The sequence below is a fragment of the Eucyclogobius newberryi genome, unplaced genomic scaffold (assembly GCF_026437365.1).
Source record: "Eucyclogobius newberryi isolate DKJ021-1_F unplaced genomic scaffold, fEucNew1.0.hap1 SCAF_19, whole genome shotgun sequence".
In the NCBI taxonomy this organism is placed as follows: Eukaryota; Metazoa; Chordata; class Actinopteri; order Gobiiformes; family Gobiidae; genus Eucyclogobius; species Eucyclogobius newberryi.
The window spans coordinates 21,514,246-21,537,801 of record NW_027315823.1 but is presented as its reverse complement, the minus strand read 5'-3'; the positions used below and the strand labels follow the sequence as shown (position 1 = coordinate 21,537,801).

The window sequence follows — 23,556 nt, the reverse complement described above, 5'->3', positions numbered from 1 at the left end:
CCTCCTCTGGCTTTTCTTTCAGCCGCTCTCAGTCCTGCTGTGTTCACTCTCATCTGATGCACATGGACAGCACCTCTCAGGACACAGCTGGATTACACTCATGTCCACCGCCGCCAGCAATTTAATCTTCAACATTTTACAACGATTTATGTGAGAAAAAGGCAACAGTTTAGACCAGCAGAACAATGTCAACAGTTCTATCCAACAATAAAGAAGAGACAGGAATGAGGAAAACGCTGTCAGGAGCTTCTTCTGCTTCTACCACAGCCTCTTCAAACAGCCTGAGGGTAAGGCTCCAGTCCCACGACTTTAACCTTCAAGTCAATGCTTCTCAAAGCAAGAAAATATGCTGTTTTACGAGATCATGTAGATTTTTTCAACCTAAACCATATGACAATGACAAACCATACTTCCCTGAGAATTTCCTGTAGAGTTTAAAGTGGACAATATCATAACAATTTCAATGTTGTTTTTACTTGTTATGTCAGAGGGTTGACTTCTGTAGCAGAAGTAATGAATAGCAATGCAAATGTGTTTGTAACTCAAGTCAGGAAACAGTGATAGTTGTATTCTAATGTTAAGTTTTTCCTTGGGGACATTTTTGACATGAGTTACTACTTAAAGTGAATGTTGTAATGGTTTTGCAGTAGTACAAGCGCACACATAGTAATGGTGGAACATTACACTGGTAAACCTCTTGATGCCTACAATTACATGATTTTGATCTAAACCGTAAATACTGTAACATCTGATACTAAAATGCAGTTAAAGAAACACAAACTTGAACAGGAGTTAAAGAATGCAGGCCATATTAGGCGCATAATCCCCTGTTTATATGAAGTAAGGTGCAGGAGAGTTGGACAGGAAGTGAGGATGAGGAGAGAAAGAGAGATAGGATGACACCATGAGGAGGAAGGGGGCAGAGTTGTGTGTGGGAACTCAGACTTTGTATTTATGGATGTTTATCTTTTTGTGAGTCCTAGGGGAAACTCACATTTTCCACTCGAGAATATCTGGTCAACAGGCTCCAAGTTCCTCAGGGACGGCTGAGTGACGCCCATAAGCCGCAGTGCATGGGGCCAGATGAACAAAGTGCATGACTCCCTCCAACTGTTTATATGTGACGTCTTTAACGAAGGCAGTGCGCTCTGCAAATCCAAACAGTGCAGTCACTAATATACATTCAGCCAGTGTTTCCAAATGTCCAGAGGCAGGTCAGAGGAAGCTCACATCAAAGGGGTAAATATCTGGAAGGTTTTAAACTTCAAAAAGAAGCAACAAAACTATAAGGAACTGGTGAGGAAGTTTCATTGCATTAATGCGCTCGATCTAAAATTTCACACAGTAAATCTATGTATGTGGAAGTAAAGGGGAAATAGAAGAGAAGGGCATGTTATTTCAATACATAAAAAAGAGCAAACATAAAGATAGTTGGCTGAATGTTTGCTCCAAATTATTAGAATGGGTGAGTCACTGCACTTTTGACAGGCTTTTTCACCTTATTCACTGAGATTCAAGCTTGCGAGTTACTAACTAACCATTAAACTTCCTGCATTAAACATAGACGATCACATTTGTTAGATCTTTTTAAATGAATAATAGTGTTTAAATCTACAAGTGATAGTGCCGGTCATTATGAAATGACATAGGAGGAAAGAGGGCAGTATTTGCATTAAGATTGGTTCAAAGACTACACGCCAATGAGAATCCTTCAGCCTAAAATGTTATAAATTCTTTGATGGACTGCATTGCCTTTTATTTTGCTCTTGATCTCCAGAGTGAAAGCCCTGCATAGCTTGTCCAACTTCAGCAGGCAATAATGGACAAAATCCTCAGCTGCCGCCAGAGCTATGACCTTATTTGGATGCATTGAGCTATCTGCACTTGTCTGTGTATTTAAAGGATCAGTTCATCTCCCTGTCTTTAACTTGGCCTGGTATTTCAGACTGCAATAAGTTACCTCGTGGAAAACTGAAAAAACGATCTGTCATGTGAGATTTCGCCTCGAGACACTTCAAAGACTTTTAGTTCACTTTAATGGACAGACTCAAATTGTTTATTATAAGATATAGACAATTTTAGTTGGTTGGTCATACTTTACTTTATATTAGCTTGTAAATAGGATGGTGGCTTTTAGATTTTGAGCCTGTTTTCTCATAGTGTTTTCCTAAAAAAAACATGTTTTTAAATCTAAAAATGCTATGGCGATAATGATATTCAGACAATATTTTGAAAATCCAGCAGAAAGCTTTTAAAACATGTCTTTAAACGTATTATCCATCCATCCATTTTCTACCGCTTGTTCCCTTTCGGGGTCGCGGGTGACTGGAGCCTATCCCAGTGACTTCGGGCCTTAGGCGGGGTACACCCTGGACAGTGGCCAACTCGTCGCAGGGCCAACACAGAGACATAACAGACACTTCACTCTCATATTCATTCACTAGGGCCAATTTAGAGTCATCAATTTTTACCTAACACATGCATGTCTTTGGACGGTGGGAGGAAGCCGGAGAACCCGGAGAGAACCCACGGTAACACGGGGAGAACATGCAGACTCCACCCAGAGAGATCATGTGATGTTGGTCTGGTCCGGGAATCGAACCCATGATCTCCTTCTTGGGATGCAAGAGGCACGTCGTCTGAAATTCAGCAATTACCAAGAAAACACTAACAATGTTTCCTGATAATGAACAAGCTCATACTGGGTCAGGGTCAGGTCTAATCCTACTGCCACGAGTCAAAGTAGAATGACAGATGTGTCTTGTTTTTATGAGTAATTGCCATCACTTAAATTAGTTCGTTATCATGCTGGTTACAACGTATTACCATGTTATAACTGTGCTTTAAAATAAACTGTTACTGTTGTGTGTTAAACAAATTCACAAATAAGTAAAAATACTTTTCTTTCACAGACTGAGAGACTATCACGGTAAGCCGCTTTTGTACATATTACTATTAAGTCTTTTTATCAGTAAAATTCTTCACATTTAGACAAGATTTTGGTAGTTTCACATTGATCAGATGTTGTGTATTTTCAGGCTGAACTCGGGGAGACCCACTAATACGTCCATTACGTCCAGTGACACGGCTGTGAACCACGCTGAGTCGTACTTCTTAAGGAGAGAGCACAGACTGTCGGCACGAAGGAAAGCAGAGGAAGAGGCCGCGATAAACGACTACAAAAAGGTCTGATGAACTTGAAAGTATAGCATTTTTAACCAGTCGTGAAGACCTTCAGGCAACAAGGCAAACAAAATCTGTTTCAGAATGTTTTTAGCTTAAACATATTTGTTCCTCCTCTAAAGCGAGACCAAAAACATTTACTTTTTAGACTTAATTTATAAAACATATCGTGTAATCCCTCATTCTTCCAGGCGTGTTCCATAGTAGAAAAAGCTTCAGTTGTAGTCATCTGGACTCAGTTTGAAAAAGTAGACGTTTCGACTCTCATCCAAGAGTCATTGTCAATAACAGAATTTAGGTCGAGAACTCCGATATTAATACTGTTCTGTGGTAAGACCCGCCCATTGGGAGGAGCCTTCCTGAAGTAGAAAGAGTTGTTTGTTTCAACAGAAACTCCCCCCTTGTATCTACCGAGCTAGCCTATTCAGAATCTTAATGGGCTTCTCCCTGCTTAAAACCTTCACCTCCCCGTCTTCAAACGAGTGATTAGAGGCTTCAAGGTGGAGATGCACGGCACTCTGAGGTCCTGAACTTGTATTTCTTCTGTGCTGATAAAGACGAAACAGCCTCTACACAAGAGGCTTTATCAGCACAGAAGAAATACTAGTTCAGGTCCACAGAGTGCCGTGCATCTCCATCTTGAAGCCTCTAATCACTCGTTTGAAGACGGTGAGGTGAAGGTTTTAAGCAGGGAGAAAAGATGGTTTGAAAGAGGAGTCAAGGAAGCTATTTTTGTTAAAAAAGAAAGACCTTCTTTAAACAGAAATGGAGGGCTTAGGTTTAATCTTCCTGTTATTTATAATGGGTTACTGAACCCCTGGAAAGGTAAAGGACCAGGACATTCAGATGCTAATCAGGTACTCAGGGTGGTTGAGCCAGGGTCTCACAAAGACAAAGAGGTTTCTAATAGCCCATTAAGATTCTGAATAGGCTAGCTCGGTAGATACAAGGGGGGAGTTTCTGTTGAAACAAACAACTCTTTCTACTTCAGGAAGGCTCCTCCCAATGGGCGGGTCTTACCACAGAACAGTATTAATATCGGAGTTCTCGACCTAAATTCTGTTATTGACAATGACTCTTGGATGAGAGTCGAAACGTCTACTTTTTCAAACTGAGTCCAGATGACTACAACTGAAGCTTTTTCTACTTTATAAAACATAGATTATAAATGAGCGTGATGCGTGATAATGTTATTTACTCTTTCAATACTCACTGCGCGTGTGATGCAGATGTATGAGAAAGCACTGGCCACCAATCAGAGGCTTAAATCCAGGCTGGAGACGAGCAAACAGGAACTGACTGTGATCCAGGACCAGCTGCAGAGAGCACAGGTAAACTCATGGAACACAAAACAAAGGCTTATCCAATTATCTAGACAGAAATACATACGAAATAGCAATCAAGCAACGGCACGACTGTGAGATGACAAATCGCAGCAATAAACCCACTAATCTCTGCCTGAGCTAAATTAGGAAGGATGGCACTTCTGTTTTGAATGACTTTTTCTGTGACATTTATCATGAGAAAGCTTTGTAGTAACTCAATAAAAACCCTTCCGCTGCAGGAGAAAGGGCGGCCGGGAGCTTCGGGATCCAACATGCTAGAGACAGAAAAGAAGGTACAAACTCATCAATAATATGTTCTGAAATTGCAAATCTTTGTAGTCTTTATTTTCCTTTCTTCATCGCAGGAAAGTTGGGCACTGAAAAAGAGAATATCAGATATAGAGGAACAATTAAAGGTAAACGTCACTGAAAATGTCACTGTTCTTGGGATGTGAGCCTCAATCATAGATCCCGGGTTTACGTGCATTTTGAAAAATCTGTTTAAATTACTAAATTCCTTTCAATTAGGAATTATAGTAGTGAGTAACGTAGTTGTGCCAGATGCCCTGCAGTACATGACTGCTGTGCCTGGCTCCTATTCTAAGCCATTGTTTTCTGTTTACTCTTGACTGTCCCTGTTGTCCAAGAGCATGCAACAAAAAACTATTGTTCATGTTCATAAATGAGACGCTGTAATTATTGTGACAGGTCAAAATAACAGCAATGCATAATATTGCTATAAATGGCTGCACATCGAGTTTAGTCTGTGGCATGTTGTTAATTTAGATGCCAGACTGAAAGAAGCATGGCAAATATTAAAAATAGAAAGGTAGATATAGCATGCCAATAATGCAATGGCTTGTTTATTAGAGTTAAATCTCACTCTACACCGCACTTATATAAAAAGATAACAAAGGACTAAGTGCAAAAGTCAGGATGGCCATTGTAGATGTGGTGCTTGTCTGCGCAGGTGAAAGCAGAGCTCAAGATGGAGAACCAGAGACTGAAGGATGAGAACGGGGCCCTCATCAGAGTCATCACCAAACTCTCCAAATGAGATCAACTGTAACATATTGTTTAAAGAGATCTAGCCTTTTGTTATCCTATTTATTCTGTATATAGCTAAAGTATTGAAACACCAAAGCTGCATTAGGCATATAGGGCAGGGAGGCCCTACATTAAAACAATATATATTTCCACTTGCATGGGTTATTTTCTTTGTCACATTCAAATATAGGTTCCTTTCTTTTCTTTTTTCAAATCAACTTGATGAATAAAGGCTACACTTACCACAAACCTTGCAATGTGCTCTTAGATATGAGGCTGTACTTCACGAGGACGCCCGATATTCACACTTCAACATTGAGCACACTAAATCTGTTGTTAGACTGTTATAGCCTAAGGCCAATGAACACCTGATTGCAGTCGGATCTTATCAGAACAACTTCAAACAGCTGGACAGGCACAAACCTTTTCTGTGAGTTCTGTTCACCCTGTGCATGCTGCCACCTAGCGGCCTAAGAAGTCATGTCTACAGCAGCACACAGATTTCTTAAATAATAAAAATGTTTATTTTTTTATATATGATTACATTTGAACAACACACAAATGTTATAATGTCCTTGAGTTATCTTCTGTACATTGTTTTGGTATTTTTTTTTTCATTTGCTAGAAAACATAAATTTACTTTGTGTTGAAATAATTCATGCAATTCACAAAAGGCACAAATATTAACACACTTCTACAAGACAAAACAAGAACATTTATGGGTGACTCAACAATGATAAACATTCAAAGCACAGAGGACAGTTTATGGTGACAGGTTTGGCAGTATTGCAGTGAGGGATTTGCACAGATTGGGTTTGCTCTGCGCTTCACAGAATTGGACCCTGGAAGACTTGGATTTTGTTGTCTACGTTGACTGTTGTTCCCTTCACTGAACAGAGGTCTGCAATTGATTGGCAATGTCATTCATTTGCCAATGAATTCGCTGTCCAAACAGTTGAATGTCATATGGACTATTAACCATTGTTATGGTAGTGGCTTATTATGAATAGCATTGAGTGCCTTATTAGCAAGCATCAAAACTCTATTGTGAACATGACAAAGCTGGTATAATGTGAAGGAAATTATTTTGTAAAATATAGCTATAGTATTGATTACAGCTTCAGTGATCAATGAAGTCAACAAAAGCGAAAGATTGTTGAACAAAATAAATAGTAATCTTGCAGAAGGTTATTGAAGTAAACACTTATGGTAGACTAAGACAGAATCCTGGATACAGTAAATACAAGTCCAAAAGACAGGTGACATAATGCAGAGTCAGACAGACATGCATTACAGCATTAGAACATATGGTAGTCTCTCATTTGGTACAAAGCAAACCTGCTTTATTTGAAATCCAAATGTTAACATTTCAAACACGCACGTTCTTATTCAACAGCAGTCACCACATACTTTTAGTCATTTCATTATCAAAAGGGACAGAACACAAATACACATCAATAGATTCATCTTCTCTCCAAAAACATGCTACTATTTACATCAACTATTGTATACAAGGCATGCTCAAGCTTATTGACAACTGCAGAAGCAAATAAAAGCAGTACCCTTCCCTTCAGCCACCCATCATCTCATATTTAAACATCAGGTTTGGTCTCAACACTGTACTAATATCACTGCATTATTAAAACACTCAAATGAAGCACTGCAAGGCATGATACATGCTCCATTCTGCAGTTCTATTTGGTTCAAGGTTCAACGGTTTGAGAACGTCGTGTTAGTGACACAAGAAGAAGCTACATTTTAATCTTCAAAGTATGTCCTAAAATGTCCTACAGAAATGTTGTAATATTTTATGATTATCAAAATAATGTTAAATCATTTTGAAATGCTACTTTTTCTTCATTCATAAATCTGTTAGGACCTTCAAAACGCCAGCCCAATTATGCGTTCATTTTAACAATAAATCTTTTTCCTTAAAACAAAATAATGCCACACACAGTATAGTGTCTTTACAATGATCTATTTATGAAAGCATCATATCAGGAAAGGCACCCTGTCATACATTACATCCGTCTACGGGTCACAGCAAAAATGTGTTGAAGCTAAATGCATAGATGTGTCATCGAGGCAAGACAAAGCAAGCAAGCGCATCAGATAGGCCTAACCCTGCTCTGTGGACTAGGTGTCGCAAGAAATTAGTGTTTTTTTGTGGATTAATTCCATAAACCTAAGTTGTTCTTCCTTATTTTTTCTTTTTTTTTCTTTCTACAGTCTGTCTGGGGAGGAAAGCATCCAATGATAGAGAGTTTTCTATTGTAAGTAAGATCACACATTTAGCATATTATATTAGTGGGCATGGGTTATGCAGCGCTTTAGGGAAGCAAGTTAGCATGCTCTACAAACTAAACTAAAGCTATGTTTCCTTTGTAGTCTTTACCAAGACTTTCTATCAGTGTCAGCACCCTACGAATCAGTTTCTACATTTCTTCAAAAAAAGAAAGATTTGAATTCTCCTGAGCCAGTCGTGTGATACTCAACAGCAGCCTTCCCAGCATACACTGAGGTATGTGAGGCGTACAAAGACCTGAAATAGACTTTACCATAAGCAGATATATTAAGATGTCTCTTTTTGCTGAGCAGGTTTCATGACACACTGGTCATGTATTTCATGCAGTGGAGGTGGGGAGAGGTTCAGGTTAGTGCAGTAGCGGGCGGCTGGTGAAGCGCTTTACTTCTTTGCGTTGAGTGATGCCAGCTGACCGTCGATGTCCTCCTCTGGTTGTAACACGTGCCACTGTGCGATGGGCCGCCGTGGGTTGGACAACATGTCAGACCAATGCTTCAGACCTAACCCTGTCGCCTTGCTGCCCACAAAGATCTTCCCAATAGCATCGTTCTTGCCGATTTTGTCATAATCGAACACAGTGACCACCACCAAGATTTTCTGTGAGGAGTAAAAGATAGTTGTACAATGTCAGTGAAATCCCAATGAGAGAGACAAAAAAAGGCACTGGTTTATAATCCTGTATGTCCGTTTTTAATTGCATATACTGTGTGTTTTATTGATTCGTTAATTTGCCAGGTATGGTAAGTCATATTATCCCACTTACACTGTGAGTATGTGGGTAACTGGATGTCAAGTATGGCAATCCATTCAAAGTTACTCACTGTGTCTGCTTTTGCTGATATTTACCCCAGCCCCAATACCAAAACCCCTGCCACGAGCTCTTGCAACATAAAATTGCCACATGATTTGTACACACATGAGAAGATGTGCACTGCTGTTATGTTACACCTCAGGAGAAGCTGTGAAGTGCAAAAGTAACAGAAAAACATACAATTGAATAAATCAGAAACTATGAAGCTAAAAATGAACTGAATCGCATCTTTTGTTTATTAGAAATCAAGTCAAAAAGTTGTCTTGTCTCGTTCTCATGGACACAATCATGTGTCTCATCTCATTTTGTGAGAATTGTGCCTCGTCCCTAATAACTAGCTTGTCAAATACACAGAGCTCGTATTTGAGTTACCTGCATCTGTTCCAGAGGGATCTCAAAACTGAAGGACTCATTGTAGTACGGGTTTAAGGTGTTCTTCTTTACTGTGGTCTTCTTTTTCTTCAGTCGCTTGCCTCCCTGCAGTAGCTGGATCTTTACATATGGATCTACAGAAAGACATGTGATAATAAGCCTAAAAATCATAACAAAAACAATGATAATATTTCAACAGCAGCGTATTGTTATTCTAGTTATAAAATATATTATATTGTAGATTTATACATCTATTTATATTTATACATACACATATATTAGGAATTATTAATATGTGCACTTGACTGTGTGAATTGTACATAGAATTGTATGTGGAATATATATGCGGTTATAAAAAATAGAGTAGAGCTGCACAACGTATAAATATCACAGTATTGGCTGGCGCAATAATAAATATTGCATGAAATGAATTATATTGCAACAATTTGTTTCTTTCTGACAGAAATGTACTATTTTTATAAAGAAGGCAGATTTGTATTAATGATTTTCCCTATTCCATCAAAATGATCCTTGATTTGGTCATGGTTTTGTTTATAGTTTGAATTATACATTAAGAACTGTTTTCTCTTGAAATATAACTGAAATTGTGTCAATATCTCAGTTCTTAACAGCCATATCGGAATAATTTCCAATATCATGCAACCCTAGTAGGAAGTATGATTTAATCACAGCATTCACGGAATTTTCTCTTATTTCTTTTTCTTATTTTTTCATTGTTGTTTCATGGTTTCCTATTTATAGATTTTCTTGCTTTTTCTACATGATCCAACTAAAACGTGTCAATCGATTGTTCATTCTGACCTGACAGTCCACAGGCGTCCATCTTCTTGAGGTTCTTGGCCTCCAGGATGCACACGGTCAGTTTGCCCGCGGTGGGCACGTAACGCAGGGATATGCAGATGTCTCCAAGTTTCTCCGGCTAAACAGTCAACACAGGGACTGGTAAGTGACACACAATACAGACGGCATGCCGAGAGCAAAAGGACAAACAAATGCCAATGCACAGGATTAGCTAAAAGATTTCATTTACTATTTATCACGCATAAGTCAGCAACAACCCAACAACAAGTCTGCAACAAGACACAACTGGTCATTTCTTTCTGCACAAAGATGGCAACCTCATACAACATGGAGATCTATATGTGTCGCCAAATACACTATTGAGTGATACAGTTTTCCAGTACTTGAATCAAATACTGTGCACTTAACTGGTACATTTTGTCAAATATTGTTAGAATTTTCACCTCTTCCTGGTCGGCACTCTCCAAGTCCTTCCACTCCTCGATGGGCCTGCCCAAGTCGATGGTGTTCATGGGCACCTTGATCTCTCCGATCACGTCGTGTTTGGAGAAGCGGTCATAATCGTAGACAGACATGCACAGAGTTTTCCCACCCAGCTCCTCATAAGGAACCTGCGGAATACAGAGGGTTGGATCACTCATTTGTTGTTTCTTTGCAAAGGAGAAATAGCAGAAGAAAGTGATGTTTTTTAGGGAGCTATGTTGTTAATGTTGTGACTTTTATTCCAGGTAATGGTTATTATGGTTGTTCTCCTGCCCGTTAAAACCTATGGGCCGAAACTATCTTATAAATCAGAAAGCAAAACAGTGTTGTAAACAAAGTGGGGAAGGAATCAAAATTAGATCGAGATGAAGACCATTAAACTGTATTCTTATTTAGTAAGTTGTATGAGGGACAAAGATGCATTGTATGGAGCCAGATGCTTTGCTTGGATGAAAGGCCAAAAATAGGAGACACTGCCTACTAAAATAAAATCCTATTTAAAACTTGGTGGCCGAGTGAATAACACACATTACTGGATGTCCTTCCCTCTCTCGTCCCAATTTTAAACTATACTATCCTGTCTAATAAAGCTTACGGACCAAAAAGTAGTTTGGAAAAATTAATAGCGGTCTGTGCATGAGTGTTCAATAGTGATTTATTTGCTACGCCAGTCTTCTATCAACAGCATGACCTGATGCTGGTTGTAATCCTCTAGAGGCCTAATTAAAAGAGGAACAGTGTGTAAGCTGCAACAGAACATCAGCAGAGCCTGACAACACAGTCCAGTTGTGTCATGTATGGTGTGGTATAATACATTATATAATACATTTGTATAGAATATAAAACAACAAACAAAATAAATGATATTTTTCACACCTTGAATACAAATGTCTCATTGAATACAGGATTGAGGGTTTTCTTGTGGACTTTAGTGTCATACTTCTTCTTCTTGTCGGGAAGTAGAAAGACTCGGACATAAGGATCTGAGGTCCCACCGGAGTCCATGGACAGTAGTTCTGCAGCCTGAAGGATCCCGACGGTCAGCTGGTGAAAGAATAAAGGACGGAATCAGTCAATGTTAGACTTGAATGAAAGTGTTTTTGTGCACAGTGGCGGCCCCAATGGGCTTGTGTAGCTTCCTCATGTGTCCCCTTTTTTAACACCGTCACTGTTTCAACCATAAATCTTATCATGTCTTACAACTCACTTACAAACACAAATGAACACAAATGTGTGTGTGAATACAACTTTTTCAGGTGGAACCTTTGCTACCTTTGTGTTCTCAAAGTCATAGTCAATAGAGTACTGCAGTTTCCCCAGAGGCTCCTGCTCCTTCTCCTCTTCTTCCTTCTCCTCCTCTGTCAGTCCAGTCTCTCCCTCATCTTCATCATCATCCTGGTGTTTCTGTGTGAATATAAACACTCTTCATTGGGAACTGTACAAAACAGACCTGAACACGAGCTGAACAGACAGCATGCCACAGACTCAACAGACCAGTTTCTACTGGTTGAAACTTACATGTGCAGCCTTTGGTGGTAAGATACATCAAGATATTACCCCATATGCAAAAATCACAGTCTTGTGTTTGCAGTAAATAATCTTTGTACAACATACAGTTGTATATTTATTATTTTGAATTCTGGGCATTTCCATCAACATGCTGGTGCAATACAGTAAGAGCAGTGCATGCTATAGTTGCACTAAGACAGGTCAAAATGCAATCTGGTTTACATTTTCAATTCATAAGATATGTGTGTTGCCCAAATGATATTCATCATGGCTTAAATAGGAAACCAAAAATGTGCTAGTACAGCCAGGGCAGTTGCAAAGGTCAAATAACTTATTGGGGAAAGATCATTTAAGCTAGAATGTAATTGTACAAAGGTAAGTCCGTCAGCAATGATTAGACATGCCCTTGTGGCTCGTTTCACTTTTTCTGGCACAAAAATACTTCTCTTTCTGCTCACGTTTTTTACAAAAAAATACTTTAAGATTAAAGGGCATGTCTATTTTTCTGAAATGTGTCAGGCAGTCTTGCAGCTAACTAATGCAGATGAAAACAACTTTTCAAAGTAATTACAACTTTGTCAAGCTTTTCAAGGAAAAATTGTGTAACTTTGGCTTGTATACTTTGGTCCATTATTTCAAACATCTAGTCATGCCCATATTCTCATGCAAATATTAATAGTGTTAAAGTGTCTCGCATGTTATCTCTTGTATCCAATACTCAACATTGGAGTTTAACAGTGACATTGTCCCAGGACAATGTGTTAGTGTTAGTTTCTCCACTGTGATGGATTTATGGCTTTCCATTTTCACTACTCAAGATTCATCATAACAAAATAAAAGTGTGGATAAAGGTAAAACTCAAAATAAAAGCCAAGGAAGCTAGGAGTTTCATTCCATCAAACCCTCCTCCAGCCCACAGAGGGGCCGGAGAGCAGTGGGAGCACTTCACCTACCGTGTAGAGGGGTCATCCGCCAACAGTGAAAACACGAGGCACACACAAGACAGACACATAGCAGGGGAGAAGAGGAGAGCAGAGAGAGAGGGAGAGATTGAACTCACAAGACTCCACTAAAGTGAACACAGTAGCCTCAGGCTGAGAAATGACACGCCCGCTTCACATGCACTCAACAGTAAGTCAACGTCGTCACCAAGAAATCATTGATTTCTGCAACTCAGGCCTCCAATGTTCATGTTAGCTGATGAGGTCGCAAATGAATCCCAAGGGTTTTTGTTATCACAGGGTTTAAACAAAAGGTTTAGACTTTGGTAAGTTTACAGAAAAGGACAACATTTTCTTTAAAGGAAATTAAAGTGTGTCTTCTATAAGCAGCTTGTGTCATTGAATAACTTACAACACTGAACGTCGGACACTACCTCCAAATCAAAGCACTATTTCTCATGGCCTCATCCATTGTTTGATTATAAAATACAGGGGGCGTCTGAGGATTAAGTCTCTCTGCTCATTATTCATTGCCAGCTGGTTATAAAACGTGTCATTTTTCACACAATGGAATACGTCACACGGATAAACCACAACCAGCACTACCACAACAAGAAGATGGAGGGAATAGAGCTCTTCTTGTGTCCTTCACAGTTCAGCCTAAAAGAGCTGCTGCTGCTGAAACATCAAACCAGGTTAATACAGATCTATATGATATGAAAGTACTAGTGTACAGAGGTCCATGCTAGAGTCCTACCTCACCGCCCTGCATGTCCGTCATGTTCATGCCGTCTTTGCCCTTCTTGCCTTTCTTCTTCTTCTTTTTGCAACAGCATTTCTTGATGATGCAGAAGCAGCAGGTCAGAATGAGCAGAGCAGCTACAACAGCGATGGCAATCAGGGCCCAAGGAGGTACTGAAAGAGCAGTTACACATGTTACAATATTCATACAATAATTGTAAAATGATTGTTTTTAATTAGTTCAGTTTTTTTAAAAAAAGGTCTCAATTATCAACGTACATGGAATTTTATCAATTTCATTCATAAATTTGGTCTTGATTTCTTCAAACATGTCATTCTTGCTGATCTCAGTGTTGTTGGATCCAAGACTGGCGTCAACTGTGGTGGATATGACTCCTGGAGTGGGGGGGGGCATGGTCTGAGTGGTGGTCCCCGTCGGCTCCGGGGCCGCCACGGCCTGGGGCTTCCTGAACAAGTTGAACTTCATCGTCACAGATTAGACTCTGTGTCCCTGAAAAAGACAGATAGGACATTTACTTTCTTTAACTGGTTTTAATTAAGTCCTTTTTTTTAATTCCTTTTTAGTAAAATGCTTTGACATCTCATTAGTTCTTTCGAACTTCAACTTTAGTGCCAAATTACTGCTTTGCGTGTCTTAAAAACAAACTGAAACTGACAAATAGACCGTGCACAGGACCAAAACAAACTTTAAACTAATGTCATGTAACAAATGCAATTACCAACTTTATTTTCTAAAAGCAAAAAAAGCATGAAAGTGAGGTAGGGCTAACATAGATTAACAAATATTTTGATAGTTACAATCACGGCTTTAATTTTCATGTGAGGGGTTAAGGAATGAGACCAGTTCAATGGTCTAGTTTAATGTAAATCTTAACCGGTTTGAAACTAATGATCACACTAAAAAGTAATACAAAGAATATCCAGCAACCTTTGTCCTGACAGTGATATTTGCTATAGCAAAAACAAACAAAAAAACAATGACTGAATCAATCCAGAATCAATCCTGTGCATAAAACATGAACAAGTACAACCGACACAAAACACAGAATAGATCATGGATCACAGCACAGTTGTCGTAACCTTTTGTTACAATGAACACTGAGATTCTTTTGAGACGCCAGAGCCATAGCAGTCGGCAAGAACTAATGCACATTTTGGAGAATTTACAGAAGAAACAAACAAGAAAACTGTGCCAGAAATGAAGGGGAATCATTTCATTGCAGGAATAAAGATGACTGACTATGTCACCTCTTAATGGGACACTTCTGTATTAAAATGAACTTCTCAGGCACACGATATGCAAAACAGTTCATATCAAAACCATATATATTTTATGATAAGATGACGTTGGTGGAGACATTTGTCAAGAGTGTAGTTGTGACAGCCAGCAGAAAGAAATGAAAGATACAGCCATTTAGCTTATCCAAAGTAAAAATACATACAGAATGCTGATGTGTCAGTATTTGAAAGGAGACATAAATGTCATCTTAAAATAAGTTTCAGACCACAAAGCTTAAATCTACTGTGTCGCTCTTATTCAAAGTCGTGGCCTCCTCCCAGCGACTGAAGGTTGATGTTTTAATTTCTATTACAGTTAATTTCATTGCATTTCCTTACTACAAGCAATAAATTGTGTGTCAGTTCACTGCAGTACCTGTCAAGATGGCCATTCTGTTTTGAATGAATTATTCATGGCGATATGTTTAATACAAAGGATTGCCAATTCCAAAGACCTACTAGGCCTTCAGCAGTGCAAGAATATAACAACTAATGAGCCACTAAAGTCAGCATGTGTTTGTGCAGACGTGGGAGGATTCAAAGATTCATTCCATCTTCAGCCGATCACCAGAGAGAGACAAGCATTTCTCACAGGAATCATGCACTAAATTGAATTTGTCCAGTGATCCTTGCGCTCTAGAGACATCACATGTGAACAATAGAGCCACTTTCAACATCTAAACCTCGACAATGAGATTCTCTTCTGACTGGCACAGGAGATGCTCTCCGACAGGTGTGTGCTGCCTGGCTTTAAGGATTTATGACCAAATGTATCCAATTCACAAAGCAAGGGTCTATGTTAGATATACCCAGTGATAGGATTGTTGCTAGGCGATCAAGATAGTGTCAAACAGCAATCCAGTGTTAACCAAAGCTGCATATAGTCGTGTCCAGTCAAATTGGACCGTGGCCAGAGTCAAGTCACGGCTAGGAGCAAAGGTTTGAAAAGGAGTCATCTGCCTGCAATACTGATAAATCATAAGGATGAAGGTTATGACATAAAAAAGACTTCATACAAATATTGCACAGGTAGATTTCATTATCTCTAATAGTTTCTCTGAAAGCAAACCAGCTGCTGTAATTCCCTCACTAGCAATCTGTACAGTCTAAACCACAAAAGACTTCATACTTCAACTTATCAGAGGGCAAACGCATCCACACGAGCAACAATGACCAAACCCAACACGACCCATCTCCTTTTTTCTGTTTTATCATGAACCACTTAAAAATATTACACTCAGCCCATCCTCTTTGCACTACAAACACATGCCAAGCCATCATTCATCACAATATTACCACGAATAACCATAGGGAACCACTTATCAATCACTTTGCACAACACAGTAGAGCCTGGTATGCATCTCGTTCGGATGATCATATCTCGGACCTAATCTAACATGCGTCATTCTTGGCACAACTCACCAGTCAGATGCGGTGCCCCCCTCCCTCGTCAGCAGCTGTCCCATCCAATATCGAGTCTAACAGTGTGAACACCGGCTCCCGTTGGTAGCGCCGGTAACACAGTGTGATGCCTCCCATAAGCAGCAGACTGCAGTCTCCGCTCACTTCTCTCACCACTGCAGCACTAGACACCCCCCTTTCCTCCCTTTCTCTCTCTCTCCTTCCCCTCTCTCTCTCTCTCTCTCTCTATTGCAACCCCCCTCCCACACACACACACACACACACACCTCCTCCCTTCACTCCTCATGCACACGGTAAACCTCTCTTGTCTCTCATTGCCAATGCTACTCACACACCTGATTGCCGCACCGCTCCTTGTGTTTTCGCCTCAAGATCAATAGCGCGCGGTCTGTAAATAAATCTGCAGCTTGCATAGATGTGTTGTGGATTGCAAATGAAAAAAAAAAGTCTCCTCTGTGAGCTGAATCAAATAGCAGCTGGTAAAAATTAATTGGATTCCAACAATTGATCCGAGAACTAGGGTAAAACTCTCAAGAGAGGTTCATGGCTTATTAAAAGTGTTTGATAGAAAGTGTGCGGTGATCTGGTGAACTTGTGTGCCAGTGTTTTACTCATGAAATACACTAAAACTGGGGAAGTCACAGGTAAAACGTTCATGTTTTTAAGAGCAGGCTCAAAACCAACCTCTTCAGCTTAGCTTTTCATTAATATGTATTCATTTTATTTGTATTTGTATTCTATTTATTTAATGTCTTTATTTTAGGCTAACTATGTTGTTGTATTTATGTTTTTAACGTTATTTAATATTGTAGTTTTTAGATTTAACACATACTGGTGCAAACGGCTCCATTGATGGTGCTTTCCCAACTGGTTCATTGGTACCATCATGTTTATTCTTTTTAGTGTGTTTGTGTGAGTGAGTGAGTTAAATGCAATGTATGATTCCCTCTGGGGCCAGGCCTTCCCTCAAAATTCTAGATTCCAAGTTAAGTCCCAAGTTAAGTCCCAAGTTAAGTTCCAAGTTCAGTCCCAGTCAAGTCCAACTTTTCTACTTTAAGCTTCAAGTCCTCTGACTAATTACAGAAAACTGCTCATGTTGCAATGTATATATATTTTGTGAATGGTTTTAATGCTTAATGCTTTTTTAAAAGTCCTGTTCACATCGATTGTAAAGAGAAAATGGCTTTAAAATCATGTTATAAAGAAGAAGCATATAGTTATCTCAAGTCATTGGGCTTCAAGTCAAAGTTGAGTCCCAAGTAGTCCATTTTATTAAGTCAGGTCTCGAGTCATCAAATAGTGACTCAAGTCTGACTTCAGTCTAAGTCATGATTTGCAAATCCACACCTCACACTCATCAGTATCAGGCTGATATTTGCACTTGTTAGCGTATTGGTTATCAGGCTTAATTCTCCAGCAAAAGTAGATTATTTGGTTTGAAAAAAGAAACAGAGATCATTTTACACAACACACAACACAACGGCATTGCACAAAATGCATATTGTGGGGGAGATCATCAAAATTGGCACTTACAAAAATATCTGCTATTGAGTAAAGCTTTGGATTCTAATAGTAATATTTTTGTATCTAAGTGTCCTTATTTATTTGCCTTGATGACAATAATATATTATTTTTCATATTATCATGTTCAACCATGCAATACCATCTGATAGTACAAGCTGGTAAAATCAATAGAATTGAGTAATATAGTATCAAGGTGAGCCTATAGGCCTATATAAGGCACTGTGCAGTCATCACGTCTCCTCTCACTGAGGCATAACCTAGTAACATTATTATTATATTTAGACTAATAAAGATCAGTTAAAATACTATGTTGTCAGATTGTTCAAAAGGAAGCAACTGCAGACAAAAGGGAAGTGACCAATAATTTATTTTCAATAATTCACTTATGCATATCTAAATACTAGAGATTTGATGTATTTCCAACAAAACTTTTTTTCAGTTTGTCAGTTGATTTCACATCATGTTCCACTTCACTTTTACTTGCATTCTGAAACAGAATGGTTCATTCTAAGAGTTGCAAGGACATCATATAGGATTATATTACATTCAGCACAGCAGTCAAAATGATATTTTAAGATAAAGGACATTTGCTGGATTTGAAAAGCCATGGTAAAAGACAGACTTCAATTGTTGTTTTGTCTTAAGACCAGGCAGATAAATTCAGATAATCATGTTAACTAGAGTGCTGACACAGCACTTAACTGAGGGAGCTTTTTAGTGCAAGGTCACAGCACAACTGCAGCTTCAGAGAACCCACTGGCTGGTTTAGGCTCCCAGTGAAGCTCCAAGTGCATTGTGGGAAACCACTTGGCCATTAATGAGGAAGACCTTTCCCTCTACACTTTGAGCATGTCCCAGGACAATGATTGAACAATGAGAACAGGAGACAGGACTGAAGCCATGCACATACAGCTGCTGCTAAGAAATATTTCACATATTTTACCAGAGAGAGGATGCTCCTGCAGGAGTGCTGCAATGCAGAGGGGAAACACCAATCTGAGTCCATATCTCAGCTGATCACAACTGACAGTTAACTTGTTCTGGTGGCCTTCCTCTTATCTCAGGTCAAAGTTTAGTATTTATCTAAAGAGTCTACTTGCAACAATATATTATAAACATTGGATTCAATTCCATCACTCACATACAGTATCTTGTGTTTAATTGTTTTCAGGTAATATCAAATCAAATTTATTTATAAAGCACAATTCATACAAACTGCAATTCAAAGTGCTTTACAGTGTTACAATTAAAAATAATATTAATAATAACACAATGCAATTTATAAAAATGTAAAACAATGGACGTCAGAGTAAAATAAAGAATAAAAATAATGTAGTATTTTAAAATATTAAAAAACAGGTAAAATTATGTCAGTCATAGGCGTGGCTAAACAAAACAGTTTTTAGCTTGGATTTAAACACAGCCGGGGTGGGGGCCTGTCTCACAACTTCGGGGAGGCTATTCCAGACCTTTGCCCCATGGACCTGGAACACAGATTCTCCGTGTCTGGTCTTGGCTCTGGGCACCAGCAGGAGGCCGGTCCCTGAGGTCTGTGTAGGTTACATTCACAGCCAAAAATATTTAATTAATATGGAAGGCAGCTAAAATGACCATCTTTAAAATGTTGATTTTTTTAATTTTTATATATACAACGAGTTCTTAGGTCTAATCACTAAGAGAAAACATCAGGTTCAACATTCGTGAATTCACCTTTGAGATATTTCATGGCAAAGTCCAACGTAAACCCCATCTGAGGTTATGACAATATCAAATTCTAGAACGTGAACACAACCAATGAAAGGAAAATACAAATGGAATTGAAACTTTGACTGGGCATTCTACCAAGAAAAGAGCATGTTTTTTCAACATCAACTTCAAATTCTTGTAAATGAGGCACATGGACTAGCATAATATGAATGTGAAGGGAATGCATCATCACTGTACAGCGTCTGGAACTGGGGCACCTGGACCAAGTGCTGAGTAAAGAATATTCATCTTCCACATTTAGTCTGAATTGCCCTCAAAACCAAAATAGAATGTATTATATTTACATCAATTGTTTCAATCATACATTTCAAGAGTCATGTCAAGAAGCATAGTGGCCAGATGTAGCTGTAGCTCCAGTAAATTGTACTATCTTATATTCTTGCTGTCAGTCGGAAAGACTGATGTGTGTCAAAGAGTGCTTGTTCAGCAAACATCCAGACACTGCACTGGTATGTGATCATTGTTGTTGTTCTTTTTAACCGGCTCGACGACAGAAAAGTATTGCTTCATCCTTTGGTAGTTTAATCCCCTCTCAAAATATATATACTATTTTTGGATTTTATCATTTGGTCGGGACAGTGCATATTAATGAACATGCACATATACAAGACACATGCATTAGCCATAAGTAAATGTATTCATTTATCTATCTTCTTTGTCTCATTAACTCTCACAAACTACACCAGTGTCCATCGACACTGGATGCACTGGTCCGAGCTGTGATTGAATTACCTTTGGGTTGTTATTCATTCATTTTGATTCGAATGTATCTGTAAATAGCATGACTTTTGTTAGTTGTAGTGATATCAAGATTATTCAGGCAACAATTATAACAATAAGAAGAAGAATCATAGGCAGCAACAATGAGCCATTTCACTTCAATCTATACTCCCAAATGTAGAATATAAAGTACTTCATTATCTGCTGTTTATGTTATGTTTATATGTCAGTATCATAACTTTTTCATTTTTTAAAAACATTTCGTAAAGCTAGTGAGGAGTGGTGATAAATTAAACGTGTGAATAAAAGTGAATTATATTGTTGTTTGGGCAACAATTGTGAATAATTGTAAAATCAGGATGTTTCTTTCACAATAGCATTAACATTTGATATTGTGATATTGTGACATCCCTGGTAAGCAGGAATAGCAATAAAAAAAATGTAATATCTATTCTATTCTTAATTGAAATAAAAACACTCAAACATTGTGTGACATAATTTTCCGTATGTCAAACTCATCAACACCAGGTGGCAGTGTTGAGCAGAGAGCTATAGCCTATAGTGGAAGTAGTTATCCATTATCCAATACTTCAGCTGGACCCTCCTGCGGTGATACAAAGCCTTGACACAGATAATATAGTAAATATGAATTCACATCACATTAAATTAAGAGAAATGTTCACCCAATGTAAAAGATGCAGTGCCTTGTAAGCAGTAACTGTTTGGAAACAGCTATCCTGAGAATGTCTATTTATTCAAAACTCTCCCTCAGGCTGAAACAACTTTTGCTTATGGCATTTCTGTGAAACACGCAGTGCAGCAAACGAAGACAACTGTTCAGCAAATCTCTCACACACTCCAGAGGATAAATGTAGAGCGGAACATAACTCCACTCTGCCCATTATGTCAAGGCAAAAGCCACAAAAAAATGCACCACTTTGGCATCATACAACATTCTGTCATTTATAAACTAAAATCCAAGCACCAACCACTACAAGAGCATCAGAGAAACGAGGTGGAACAGAATTATAGGCTGCAGTTCCGAAGTCCAGTTCTTGAGCCATCGAGCTGCAGAGCTAAGGCATGTCCACCTGTGAGTAACTAATGTGGAGCCTTGGAAATGCTGAACTCAGAAATAAAAGCCAGGCTCAGATTGTTAATGAAGTTGTTTCATAATTTTGAGAACATGTCAAATACATGACTTCGGAATGTATGACTGGACTCACTGCCAATAAGATCATTGGTCATCTTTAAAGGGTCCATTTAGATTTACAGTAATTAGAGACTGTCAACTTTGTGTTATTTATTTGTATTGGACCAATCCCAATATCCATCCATTTTCTACCGCTTGTTCCCTTTTGGGGTCACGGGTGACTGGAGCCTATCAGTGACTTTGGGCTTTAGGCGGGGTACACTCTGGACAGTGAGCTAATTATAGCCTGATAAAAAAAAAAAAAAACACAATTTAAGAAAGGATCTTTATGTTTTGTGCCTGCTCAGTGCTCAGCCACAAGAAAGACCTTGGTTTGACAGTGCAGGTTTGACAGTGCAGGTTCGACAGTGCAGGTTCGACAGTGCAGGGGGGTTGGCAGTGCAGCTTGGGACGCTCCTGTAATGACGTACTCGACACGCACAGCCTGCGCATGCTCGTTTGCACGCACGCAGCACATTCAGGTATAACCCAGGCAAGGCCACTAATGGCCCCTGAGACTTAGAAACCAATGCTTCATATTTGTGCACACAGCAACGTCACATTCAACCACAAAATCAATTCTGTGTAGCCTACCTCAATAGCAACAGTTACAAAATCATAAAGCCAATATAGTTAGTTTATTTGGAGAATAAGTCACTTATTCCATCTTAAACAAATTGAATAAATCGTACACGTATGAACATTGAATGAATAATTTGCTGAACAGAAGGAGCTCTGAGTCTCCATCTGCTTCTATAGACCTCATTTTGCAACCTCAGCACATATCCCATCCCACTTATCCCATATCTTACTGTAGCCCATAAAACTGACCACTACCAGCAGTACGAAGGGTGAAAGCAAGAAATAACACTAGCCTAAATGACAATAATAGCCAGCTTATTGATTCTAAAAGCACAATACTTTTTTAAAGAAGGCACGAAACCCCTTAGGCTATTGCAATTTGCGTAATGAACTGCAGCACTGAAGCAGGGGGACTGCACATGGGGAGTTCACTTTGGCAAATTAAAAACCTCTGCTTCTAGAGGTAGATTTCTTTAAAGGCAAATCTTATTTTCCAATGGTCTAAATCTACAAATGCAAAGTTTAATTCAGAAAATGCGTGCGTGCAAAGGCAACGAACTTAACCAAACTAATGATAATGCGTAAAATGCTTCTTACCTTTAACAACAGCTTCTTCCAAATGGATTTTTCAAAGAAGTGGCACAATCTTAAAATATACTTAGATTCATTTCCCACATTTATACGACATTGCTCAAACCTCACGGTTGGTATATCCTTGATTTTTTTTTTTTTTTTTGGGAGGGACGTTTCCCCTTTTAAGAACCAATCAATTGTAACTGTTCACTTGCTCTATATTTTGCAGCAAAATTGTAAAGAATCAAGAGCACCGCAAGTCCTGGATGCGGTGCGGCGTCCACTGCTGTATTTCCCGGCGCTTGTCGCTGATTGGCTGACAGGACACTCAATAAAATGCAGCTCTGGCGCACTCTCCTCCTCTCCTCCTCCTCTCCCTGTCCTCCTCCTCCTCCTCCTCCTCAGATGTTTTCCTGCTCCATCACTTTTCCAGCCGGCCCATGCAGTCAGAGAGAGTGCTGAGCTGAAACATTTAGAAGCGGGGGGGAAGAAGCAAACGAGAAATGTGGGATCGATAAGAGCCGACGCGTTTAAAAAGGCTCGAGATTTAGAGAAACGTAGATACAGCTAACGAGATCCTGCGCGGTGGACCGTGATTGGGGAGGGGGTCACTCGTCTTGGCTGGATAGCTTTTGCTGCAGTACACAAGCTGTCAGGGCGCACGTCGATGTGGAGGAGCCCTTTTATGTTTTAATTATTTCATTTTTTCTACGGCCAGTAGCGTTATAAGGAAGAGGTGCCGGCTATAGTTGGAAAACAGTGAATAATTTAGATTAGGCTGAGCTGCGATTTGAGCTGAGCAAGCAAACGTTTTGATTAGAGAAGAACTTCTGATCAAATAAATAAAGCATGCAGGACTAATACTATCAAGATAATTGTAATATAGATGAATATATAGATGAATATGCATATAAGCACAGTTGTGTTCCATTGTAGTT

The 23,556-nt window shown here is 39.1% G+C and overlaps 2 protein-coding genes across 7 annotated transcripts; one reads left to right on the top strand and one right to left on the bottom strand.

The window, feature by feature from the left end:
- The first annotated feature begins 23 nt into the window (after positions 1–23).
- On the top strand, positions 24–5,695 carry LOC140365617 (protein phosphatase 1 regulatory subunit 12B-like). Of its 4 annotated transcripts, none has more exons than XM_072452150.1 (7): positions 24–287; positions 2,913–2,929; positions 3,039–3,186; positions 4,413–4,514; positions 4,751–4,801; positions 4,848–4,924; positions 5,479–5,695. In XM_072452150.1, exons 1-6 carry the CDS (start codon positions 186–188, stop codon positions 4,887–4,889), a joined length of 462 nt encoding a protein of 153 aa, XP_072308251.1. In that variant the 5' UTR covers positions 24–185; the 3' UTR covers positions 4,890–4,924; positions 5,479–5,695. The 4 variants fall into 4 exon arrangements, with proteins under 4 accessions (XP_072308251.1, XP_072308249.1, XP_072308250.1 ...); XM_072452147.1 differs by having other exon boundaries at positions 26–287; positions 4,874–4,924; XM_072452148.1 differs by lacking the exon at positions 2,913–2,929 and having other exon boundaries at positions 3,022–3,186; positions 4,874–4,924.
- A 361-nt stretch (positions 5,696–6,056) lies between these two features.
- Positions 6,057–22,946, bottom strand: LOC140365615 (synaptotagmin-2-like). 3 transcript variants are annotated; one of them, XM_072452145.1, is made up of 9 exons: positions 22,643–22,946; positions 13,819–14,050; positions 13,556–13,713; positions 11,621–11,752; positions 11,225–11,392; positions 10,309–10,476; positions 9,866–9,983; positions 9,044–9,177; positions 6,057–8,457 (listed from the first exon to the last, which is right to left on the bottom strand). In XM_072452145.1, exons 2-9 carry the CDS (start codon positions 14,024–14,026, stop codon positions 8,242–8,244), a joined length of 1,302 nt encoding a protein of 433 aa, XP_072308246.1. In that variant the 5' UTR covers positions 14,027–14,050; positions 22,643–22,946; the 3' UTR covers positions 6,057–8,241. The 3 variants fall into 3 exon arrangements, with proteins under 3 accessions (XP_072308246.1, XP_072308245.1, XP_072308247.1); XM_072452144.1 differs by lacking the exon at positions 22,643–22,946 and adding an exon at positions 16,261–16,438; XM_072452146.1 differs by lacking the exon at positions 22,643–22,946 and adding an exon at positions 16,261–16,438 and having other exon boundaries at positions 11,621–11,743.
- Positions 22,947–23,556: the final 610 nt, after the last annotated feature.